At 43.2% G+C, this 11,378-nt stretch overlaps 2 protein-coding genes across 2 annotated transcripts; both read left to right on the top strand.

Annotated features, from left to right (window-relative positions):
* Positions 1–759: 759 nt before the first annotated feature.
* LOC306743478 (troponin C, skeletal muscle) lies at positions 760–6,837 on the top strand. Its single transcript, XM_079225991.1, has 6 exons — positions 760–814; positions 2,514–2,568; positions 2,814–2,957; positions 3,297–3,411; positions 5,138–5,274; positions 6,387–6,837. Exons 1-6 carry the CDS (start codon positions 812–814, stop codon positions 6,416–6,418), a joined length of 486 nt encoding a protein of 161 aa, XP_079082117.1. The 5' UTR covers positions 760–811; the 3' UTR covers positions 6,419–6,837.
* A 1,488-nt stretch (positions 6,838–8,325) lies between these two features.
* Positions 8,326–11,281, top strand: tnnc2.2 (troponin C2, fast skeletal type, tandem duplicate 2). The gene is made up of 6 exons (XM_079225993.1): positions 8,326–8,440; positions 9,203–9,254; positions 9,365–9,508; positions 9,938–10,052; positions 10,210–10,346; positions 10,788–11,281. Exons 1-6 carry the CDS (start codon positions 8,438–8,440, stop codon positions 10,817–10,819), a joined length of 483 nt encoding a protein of 160 aa, XP_079082119.1. The 5' UTR covers positions 8,326–8,437; the 3' UTR covers positions 10,820–11,281.
* Positions 11,282–11,378: the final 97 nt, after the last annotated feature.

The following is an 11,378-nucleotide window of genomic DNA, read 5'->3' as shown; positions in this document are numbered from 1 at the left end:
GAATGATGTGTTATTTATTCATGTGTTGTTCATTATTGTTTTTTTTAAAGACTTCTTGCAAAAAGAAGTACCCTCCGGCCATAATGCTGTTTCGGGGGCTGTCGCATGAAAACGTTTGGGAACCCCTGGTCCAGTCGTACACGAGAGGGTTTGGTTTGTTTACTTGTCGATGGGGAGAAAACTAATCAGTAAAAGAGGGGTACAGCTGAGTGGGATCACAAGTACATTTGCGCGCCTCTTAAGTTACAGATGTCATAAGTGCAAGGACAAGTCCACAGCAGTGGGGACAGGGAGACAGGCAGATAGATGTGTTAGCGGACACTGCAAAGGGGGCAGAGAATCTGTGCATACTGGGAGGTGTTAATCTGTGCATGTGTGTGTGTGTGTGTGTGTGTGCACGCCTGTTCTCGCGCAGCATATGAAATCAAGTGTCCGTCTGCAGTGAGATGCTCCGTTGATCCTCTGCCAAAATAGCCTCCAGCTGCCTGATGCCTGCACTGTTATCTTCTCTTTTTTTTCTCTAAATAAATGTCACTAAGCTTGTCTGTTATCTAAGTATGGGGGATTGGGGAGAGTGCCACACAAGGGGATGTCCGTCAGGAGATGGAGAAGAGGGCACAAACTAAAGTTGGATTTGATTGGCTGAGGAGGGGGGGCCCTTGCCCAATCCTGATCATTTTCAGGAAAAGTGTGGCGGGACGAGGGGGTACTTATGGAGGGAGGTAAAGCCGACTGAACTGTATTGCAGGGAGACTTTCCCCGACGTCTGCCGTTTTTTACTTGTGTCTGTTGTTCAGCACAGCTGGCTGCCATGGTAAGAAAACGATGGGGGGAAACAAGATGGAAAGTTAGTTTTGAGGATTTGCCTTTGTTGTCAACTGGTGAGGATAAAAGCCAGATGGCAGAAGATGGATATTATTATCTGAAGCTACGCGGTCACCCAGCAAGTCCTCATCTGCAGCACCCGGGTGATCAGCTGGATTTCTGTGTTTTATCTCTTGGTTTTGGCCGTTTTATGAGACTGACTACGGATGGACAGATTCTCCTGACTCGTAACGTGCTGTTGGGATCTTCCATTTACATGTTCAACTTCTTTTGCCTCCTCTTTGCCTTTTGTTTACAGACAGATGTGATTTTGCTTGATCTTTAGATCTGAGTTACTAAAGATAGGAAGCACGCAGCTGAGTAAAGTGAGAAGACCTGCGGCCTTCTCCGAGTGTCCTAATTTAGGACATTCACCTTGAGAAAATCCCTCTCTAATCCTCTCCAAAATAGCTTTATCGTGAACTAATGACTGGGTTTGTGTGACCTTTGATATTTTGCGGTTATTGAAGAGGCTCTATCAAGCGGACTGGCGGAGAGGGAACATAATTTACTCCTGTCCTCCTGGACGACCATGGGCAACATTTAACGACATGTAATGTTTAATGTGAGGTTGTAATTTAAGTTATGTGACAAATAAGTCAACGTTGCCTTCTGGTTTCACTCGGGACTCGGACACTGGCCTCTTGGGTGAAAGTCTGGTGATTTTAGACCCCTTCTGCTTACTGTGTACGCAGCAGTGTACTAATACTTTTAGCCGACAGATAAATGTCACTACATTACGTTGCAGATTCCGATTTGACTCCCAAAATATGCCAATTAAAGTCAAAATAATTCTGCACAAAATGAAAGTTCTTTATTGTAAGTATCACAAATTAAAGTATCACAAATTACACATTTGCCTCAGAGGGCTTTACATTCTGTACAAATACGACATTCTCTGTCCCGGGACCTCACATCGATTCAGGAAAAAACTCCCCCAAAAACCCTTTAGTGGGGAGAAAAGGGAAGAAACCTCAGAGAGAGGAGGATCCTTTCAAGATGAACAGAAGTGCAATCGAGGTCATGTGCACGGACATCTAAAAGCAAGATGCTAGCACCGTCGAGAAAGAGTCCTATTGGATGTATGACCTACAGTGCAATGTAAAGTTGTGATATCATCAGGCATCATGTCCGGATATAAGAACAAACTGGAAAATATGGTAAGCGTGGGAGAACAACTCCCAGTGGGAATGTAGTTGGATCAGACGATAACAGCAGAGAATAAAACCAGTTTTAGTGTAAAACCTCTGTAGTCTGCAACGTCTCCCACGTCCTTCCGGTCAAACAAAAGCCCTAAATGTGGGAAGGGAGTGGCCTTTCCCTTTGAGAACCGTGATTCAACAAGTGCAGGCAGCTGGCAGAGGATTGAACATGACTTCTTACCTGACACGGGGCTATTTCCAGTCATTGGCTGTCACTTTGGCAATGATAGCACCTGAAGCAGCAGAATCCAAATGTGGGTTATTGTGTGAGTGCTGAGTGCTGATGAAGACGCTGTTATCCTCTTTGGCTCTGCCATAATTATGTTTTAACAATGTCACGTCATTGTGTGGCTGCCTGTGAATACAACTGATAAGGCATAATACCTATTCCCTCTCTAATCCCCTCTCCTTTCAACCTTCCACCTTTTTCCATCCGCCTCTCTTAAGCCCACTGACGCCCAAAGCGATGCCCGCTCCTTCCTGACGGAGGAGATGATTGCAGGTCAGTCCTTCAGTATTTATTCATCACTTCAATAAGTTAGCGGATTGCACGCCACTGAAGCTGGTTCCAAGAGGAGTGGCAAATCAATGAATGAGCAGCTAGGAAAATGGTTTTATGAAAGTTTTTCAGTTTCTTTTTCTTTTTTTTACAACCTGCCTGCCTAACATTCAAAACACACGATCCAGAAAGTTTTGTTTTGCCAGTTTCGATTTGTCCCAATTTGTATCCATTTCCTTCTCGTCCAGAGTTCAAGGCCGCCTTCGACATGTTCGACACAGACGGTGGCGGTGACATCAGCACCAAGGAGTTGGGCCAGGTGATGAGGATGCTGGGCCAGAACCCGTCGAGGGAGGAGCTGGATGCCATCATTGAGGAGGTGGATGAGGACGGTGAGCTCATTGTGTGATCAACAAGTAAAAAAGGCATTCATTTTTCCCTGCTTCTTTTTTTCAGTCCAGAAGAGGCATAATTACTTATTTCTCCACTCACTGTGGCATGTATTATATACAACAAGACAGCCATGAGAAAAAGATGAGTTTTGTATGACTCTTGAATGTTCAAGAGGAACTCCAGAATCGGGGGACTTGTGAGAGAACAGTACAAATCAAAGCAGCAGAGGCTGAGATATCCTCACTTGTAGTCCCCAGAATGAGTCAAAAACATTGGATATCATTACCATAATGCACTTCAAAAGCATTTTGATTAGGTTAGATTCTCTCTCCCCTCAGGCAGCGGTACCATCGACTTCGAGGAGTTCTTGGTCATGATGGTCCAACAGCTCAAGGAGGACCAGGCTGGAAAGAGTGAAGAAGAGCTTTCAGAATGCTTCCGTATTTTTGACAAGTACGACTCGCAATACTGACAAACACAAACTAACCACGTGCTACCGAAGTCAGGGTTTTTCACTTGTGCTGTGAAGAAAAGGCCCTAAATTAGAATATTTAAGAAATAGGCAACATGCTTATGGCCTGCAGAACACATTTTATTCATAAATGATACTATTGACAAAGCATCAGATAACTTCACATCAGATAGATAGATAGATAGATAGATAGATAGATAGATAGATACATAGATACATAGATAGATAGATAGATACATAGATAGATAGATAGATAGATAGATAGATAGATAGATAGATAGATAGATAGATAGATAGATAGATAGATAGATAGATACATACATAGATACATAGATAGATACATAGATAGATACATAGATAGATACTTTAGTAATCCCCAAGGGGAAATATCTTGAGCTATGTTTTTAAAGATATTTTGGACATTTTGAAGCATTACCTTTTTAGTACATTCTGACCACTGTTGGATAATTGTTACAATTATCCTTGAATCTGCAATAACCTTTTTTTTCATTTTGAACATAGCACTGACAAATCATCATCCTTTAAGTTATTCTGGCAAAATTGTTAGCAAACAGCTGTTTATTCATAAATGTCCGATGGACAATACTCACTGTGTTCGGAGTTGAAACTATAAAAAGCTCCGTAAAGCCGAGGGGAATTGTCGTTCTCGGTCAATTCATCAACGCAGCCAAAGCCCTTCACATTGTCATTTTGTACATTGTTGCATCTAAACAATATTCAAGGCGCTTTAAAGCTGCACTCACTTATATTTTTACCGACTCCGCGTTCTCCTCGGATCATCACATTATTTTGGGTTTTCTGTTTTTCCAGCCGCAGAAAGCAGCTATTTTTTTGCGAAAAAAGATAAACCCACACAAATGACAGAAAGATAACAAGCTGGTGGTGGAAAGAGAGCTACATATATGACGCACCAGATTCAGAACCAAAAGGCAGTGCCACACCACAGACATTGAATCTTGGGCCGGCACATCAAAACAACCCAGAGCAGGAAGAAGGTTATGCTGTTGTAGTATTTAGGCTAGTTGGACAGGAATACTGATATACTTATTTTTCCTTTCTTTCTTATAATACAGTTAATATTACTAATTATGTGATGAGGCATAGACTAATACCGGCACAGTTAACATTTTGAGTTCCACAACAATCCTGTTTTAATGTGTTATGTATACATATGTTAGGCGATTCATTGATTTTCAAATAGACAAGCTCTCCTTTTTCTATAAAAACACAATTATATAGCTATAATTTGAAGAGTACATTGATTGTAAGGGGACTGACATTCACCAACTGACCACACACACAACTCAAAATGAATCTATGCTCTGTTTGTGCTGGATGTGTAAATAAGCAACTATTTGTATACCATGTTCACTATATGACACTAAATATGTGAACCAGGACTGATTATAAAAGACTCTACTGGATTTAACGGATCCTTATGTTATGCCTTTATTTAAAAAAAGTTATATCCGGCTCAACTTTTGTTATCGTGAAGCCGCAGTAATGTAGCTTGATAGAAGTATCGATGAAAACTAATAAATACGATCTGTTTTTAATGAATACATTGCGTGTGTGTGTGTGTGTGTGTGTGTGTGTGCGCGTGTGCGCGTGTGTGTGTGTTGGCGTGGTGATGTAGGAGAGATTGCTTTCCGTACGTCTTCATTTGATTTCGCTTCTCATCCTCAGGAACGGAGATGGTTTCGTCGACCGGGAGGAGTTTGGAGAAATCCTCCATCTCACCGGAGAGCCGGTGGTAGAGGAGGATATTGACGAGATATTCGGCGAAGGAGACACAAACAAAGACGGAAAGATTGATTTTGATGGTAAGATTAGGCTATTTATCGAGCCAGAAGAGTTTCTTCCCTTTGCAGTAATATCAGAGGGAAAGACCCAATTTTTCAACATTTTCAGAATCAAAAGTGTTTATTTGAAATTCTGTGAAAGGTACATATCAATAAACAGACATATAATACAAATGTAAGAATATAAAAAAATAATAAAAACAAGAAACATACTGCAATCATAGATACAAACAAACAAACAGATAACAGTACTTTAAGTATATAGCTGTGTGTATTTTTATAAGAGAAGAAAAGATGTGCAAGGGTGTTTGAAATTGTAAAACTGTTCTTCTCTTATGTTATATTGTTATACTATGACAGTGATTCTTATTCGCTCTCGTTTTCAGAGTAACACGAGAAGGTCGATACAGCTCTCAAATGTTTCCGTCTGTTTACAATCTTTATGTTGTTCTCAGATAAACAGCCGCTTCACAATCAACAGTCAGATTGAAGTGGCATGAAGATCTCTCTGTTTAAACACATAACCTTGAAAAAGTCACAAAAATAAGTAACATACAAAACATAACAGTGAAAAAAAAGATAAATGATGGATATACAAATGTGTATGTCCGCGTTGGTGTCAATCTCATCTTCACATCTCACTCTTTTTAAGAACGCAAAGACACATATTTCCCAGAATGCAAGGCGTAGTATTCCTTCATATTATAAAAGTCCCTGTTTATAAGGTTGCCTATATAAGGGGGCAGGGGGGATATATATTAGAGAGAGAGAGAGAGAGAGAGAGAGAGAGAGAGAGAGAGAGAGAGAGAGAGATTATTACTATTAGTCCTTACTTTAAACGATCACAGTTGAAACGAGCAGACATGAGAAGTGACAGGAACATAGAAACACATACATCACAGTCACATGATCTCCATGATTTCACTTCAACCAAAGCTCACAGAGGTTTTGTCGCTCACACACACACACACACACACACACACACACACACACACACACACACACACACACACACACACACACACACTTTGCAGCCCACAGTTCATCTGTTCAGTGGTTCAGGTCGTGTGATGGATCGGTGTGTTGGTGGTTGGTTGGCTGGTTGACCTTTGACCTTCTTCTTGTCTCCCCAGAGTTTCTGAAGATGATGGAGAACGTCCAGTAGCGAGGACCAGCTCTACATTCCTTGGTCACCCGTCCTCAGAGAGAATACAAAGCACGCTGTCCTGTCGGATGAGGGATCTGCTCAGAGCAAACTTTAAATGCTATAAAACCTTGTGCAATTATGAATATTATGTTGTTTCTGAGACGTCCTAACCCCCCAACCCCTTCCTCCTCCTCCTTCTCATATGAAACCCAGGGGCTCGGTGAGGAATCCTATAAATATCCGTTCAAACCTTTTAAGACGAAGACTCGCCTCCGTTGAGCCAGCTGTCCCTTTTTGCAGCTGCCGCTTCTCCAGAAATGCTACACCACTTAGTTTAAACACCCCCTCCCTCGCCCTCCCCCTCCTCCTCCTCATCCTGAATACCTGCACCACCCTGTTCTGAGCTTTCTAAATAAATCCACTTTCTCCTTCTTCAACTCTGCAAGTTATTCTGCCGTGCATGTCTTCCTGCTTTTGTTAATCTTGTCTGCCTGGCCTTCGGACTCTCAGACACACAACCACACACAAAGGGATCACACACACCGACACAGGAGCACACGCGCTTTCTACACCACCAGCACGACACACCTTTCCGCACACACATTCTCGGTCTATTCTCTTTCTAGTCCTGAACTTCAAACTAGCCTCCACACGGCGCTCTGAGCGGCCTCTATTGACGTGGACGGTGCCGTGCACCATCATAACCTGTCACACCTGAGGACAGTTTCCGTTATCTAGTTCAAATTGATCTCTCCCAACTCGTTTTCCATCACAACTCTCTGTCATCGATCTTCTCGTATCGGTCTCCCAGCATAGAAATGAATGGCTCAGAGAGGTGAAGGCTGAGCAGCTGGCCAGCATTAGAGGCTCGAGGCGGTCACACCGATTCTCCCTTTGGAACATGCAGGTCTCCCTCCGGGTATATAGCCTGCAGGCCCCCCACCACTTCTCAAAAAGCCATCATCCCTCCCCTCCTCAGCATCCTATCCACCTCTGCTGTGTCCCGCCTCAGGCCCCTCCCTCCAGGAAGCGCCCACCGTATAAGGAGCATCAGGTCGAGTGTGTCGGGCAGTGTGAGCGGGCGCTTGTCCCTGTCCTCTCTCAGCCTAAAAATCGGCCTGCTATTCACGGTAAAAGGGGGTGGAGACAGAGAGAGACAGAGAGAGAGAGAGAGAGAGAGAGAGAGAGAGAGCGAGAGAGAGAGAGAGAGAGAGATGGGAGATGGGGGGTCCGGCTCCACAGCATTTCTCACCCGGTTTTGGGTTTCACGCCCAGATTGAAACGCTATCATCACAAAACCCATAATAAACTTTCAAATATTAGGCTCCCCCACCCACAGTCCAAATATTAGGCTCCCCCACCACACCAATATGTACAAGGCCTAAGATCTGTAGTTGCATTGTTATTTCTTTTTAAATGTTATTTTAGGAGATATATAGGAGATATAGAGGCCATATATTGGGCGTAACCTAATTAATTAATTGGCGTTTTGTGAATGTATTCTGCTTTTTAAGTGTGGACTCTTTCAGAGAATGTCACACTTCTTCCTCACATCCCACCTCCTGGTCATACACAAACAAAACCAGGCAGTGAAATATTATTTTTGCTTTTTCCCCAAAAGCTGCAGCTCCATTATTTCCTGTCGTTTCTTGCACCTTAACCTGAAACACACACACACACACACACACACACACACACACACACACACACACACACACACACACACACACACACACAAAAACCCTCAGAATTTACCTAATTTACTTTCTCAACCCTGCAACTCAAAGAAACGAGGTGCTTCTCCCCTCCAAAGTGTGATTGGCTTGCCATGGCCCCAGAACCCTAAAAGTTCAGGATACTAAATCTGGAGGCCTGTGAGAGGCAGGGGGCGGGACCTGACCGTCCCGTTTAAAGTGTGTGTGAATCTTCACTTGACGTCTAGTCTCTCTGTTGGGGTGCACACGGATTGACCACTCCTCTTGGGCTTTTTCATCTTTTCCTTGGATATCTAGGGAGGGGAAAAACTAATCCACAAACATGGTAAGACCAAGAAATCATACAAAAAAAAGTTTTGTATCTCAACCAGCCGTTCGTTATCAAGCAAATAATGAAGAGAATGAGGATTTATGGATTGGGTAATAAAGACATTGAAGTATTTTTTATTTTTTTAATCGGCTGAGTTGTTGAAGCATGTTTCCTTCTGTTGAAGAGGTCAAGATGTGAATCTGTCAGCTTCCCTTTAAATTGCTTTTCTTTTCTTTCACCAAATACTACATTTTTAGAGTTGATATATTTATACTTAGTTTTAGTTTTTTTTTCATAATAAAGGCACAAAAAAAGATTTGAGTTAGCCGTCTATTGCAAATATTACTGCTGGTGACAGAAAGTCGAGACGGGGAGCTGGGTGGGTGTCAGCTGGGAAGGCGCGGATTGTGCTGAGGCGACAGATTCCCGAGGATTAGGTGTCTGGGGCCATATACAGAGATCTTAATGTGTTGAGCCTGAAAATAGCCGGACTCATTTTCACTGAGCTCGAGACGCGCACCACGACGTCCCGTCTTGTGAAAGCATGTCGTCATCACCAACACAGTAAATACTCATCCTGTCATCTGTAGCTTTACTCTTCCTTTAAGCTTTGGTGATGTTTTAAACGCTTACAATGCTATTAGTAATATTCCTTAAACAAATAGAAAGTTGAACATGGCACGGGCCATGGGCCTCGCGGCTGTGTTGTAATGTGTGGTTTTAACTGGAATGATCAATTAAGCCTGTGTAGTAAGAGAGTGGTGTGTTTTCTTCCAGACTGACGCGCAACAAGAGGCCCGCTCCTACTTGAGCGAGGAAATGCTGGCTGGTGAGTACACAGGCAACAGTAACGCGTTACTTTGGCAATCTCGTTACCGTTCTCGTTGCTTCAAATATTTTGAGTGAGGAGCCCCGGTCTTACTTATTTTCCTCTTCCAGAGTTCAAGGCCGCCTTCGACATGTTCGACACCGACGGTGGCGGTGACATCAGCACCAAGGAGTTGGGCCAGGTGATGAGGATGCTGGGCCAGAACCCGACGAGAGAGGAGTTGGATGAGATCATCGAGGAGGTGGATGAGGACGGTGAGCGACGGATGACGCGGCGTGACGTCAACACAGCGGGCCACTTTGTGCGCAATCAGAACTTGTATTATTCCACATAGCGCGCATGCGTAAAGAGAGAACATTGACCCCCATCAGCAGACAATTCGTCTTGATTATGCTTTCATTTATACACATCATTATATTATAATGATCGGGAATAACCTATCTCCTGTGTTCACTTTTACTGTCCGTGCGTAAAACTGTGCGCAAAAGACTATAGCGCACATGCGCAAAGAGATAATATTGACCCCATCAGCAGACAATTTGTATCGGTTTTCCATGTGTTCCCTATTATCCGGAGTTCGTGCGTAAAACTGTGCACAAAGACTATAGCGCACATGTATGTGCGCGAGACACATTTGGGCCTTTGTTAATCGGTTCCATGACTCCCCTGTATTCCCCCCTCAGGTAGCGGCACCATCGACTTCGAGGAGTTCTTGGTCATGATGGTGAGGCTGCTAAAGGAGGACCAGGCCGGCAAGAGCGAGGAAGAGTTGGCGGAGTGCTTCCGTATTTTCGACAAGTACGTCACGTCACGCCGTCCACTGCGTATAGAGCGTAGTTTTACGCAGTAATGCTGTACTTCTTTTCTTCTGATATCGGATATTTATGTTTCTAGTGTTATTATTTGCTCAAGTTTGCGATATTTGTACATTGTACGTTTGTGTAATTTTGCACAGGAACGGAGACGGCTACATCGACAGAGAGGAGTTCGCCACGATCATCCGCAGCACCGGAGAGCCCGTCACAGAGGACGAGATTGATGAGCTCATGAAGGACGGAGACAAGAACACAGACGGCATGCTGGACTTTGACGGTACGTGCATGGTGCACGATGGTGATGATGATGAAGATGATGATGATGGTGGATGTGTTATGGTGATACGTTTCCAGTTATTTCCAGTGTCTGTGGCACAAAGAATGTCGAGCAATTTAAGAATTAATTTGAAAGGTTGATATATCATTTATACCCTGATTTATAGAAAGGTTATACGTTTTGCTTTGTTTGACTGTTGAGTTTTTTTTGTGATTTATTAAATGATAAAACGAGATATCTAAAACTCCCACTGTAAAAGCATTTGACTCCATTATGTCAACAAAATGAAACCTTCATTTTTAACCTGCCGTGACACAATGTTCAGATTTCTGCTGTGAAAATTACTGAAAATCAGCATAATATTTGGAACGATAATTTGCAGTTTGTAACCGGAACTTCCCGTCTCAATGACACCGTCCCATCTCTCTTCTCTTTTCCCAGAATTCCTCAAGATGATGGAGAATGTGCAGTAAAACCAGAAAGACTCATGGACATTCCTCCTCCTTCTCCCTGTGAACCCCATCCCTCCCAAATACACTCCCTCCTGTCCACCTGGTTCACTGCCTCTCCTCTCCACCCTTATACATCCTCAACAGACAGCTAGGGCACCCGGCAGGTGTCGCTGGGGGGGGGGGTGCTTCACTCACTCACTCTCTTGTGAATGCAGACAGCCCGTGGATACTGAGCTGACGCCGTACCTGTCATCAGCGAGCCCCCCTGGTAAAGATCTGGTCTAGAAGTAGATCTCGAATAGAACGACAGCCTGTCACCTGCTGCTTAGACCAAGTCAGTCAACCACTTCACTGTACTAAGACGTAACTCGCTTGAACAGAATAAATTAATTAACTCATGCTCACTTGTAGTTGGTCTGTCATATTTATGGTCTGTGTAAAAACATGTTTTGAGGAATATCAATAAAATCAGTTTGTTTCTTCTTTTTGTCCATCTTGTTTGAACAAAATTAGTCTGCCCCCCCCCCACACACACACTATATATATATATATATATATATATATATATATATATATATAT

Source organism: Taurulus bubalis (genome assembly GCF_910589615.1).
Source record: "Taurulus bubalis genome assembly, chromosome: 11".
In the NCBI taxonomy this organism is placed as follows: Eukaryota; Metazoa; Chordata; class Actinopteri; order Perciformes; family Cottidae; genus Taurulus; species Taurulus bubalis.
The sequence above is the reverse complement of the archived record's forward strand: the minus strand, read 5'-3'. Positions and strand labels throughout refer to the sequence as shown.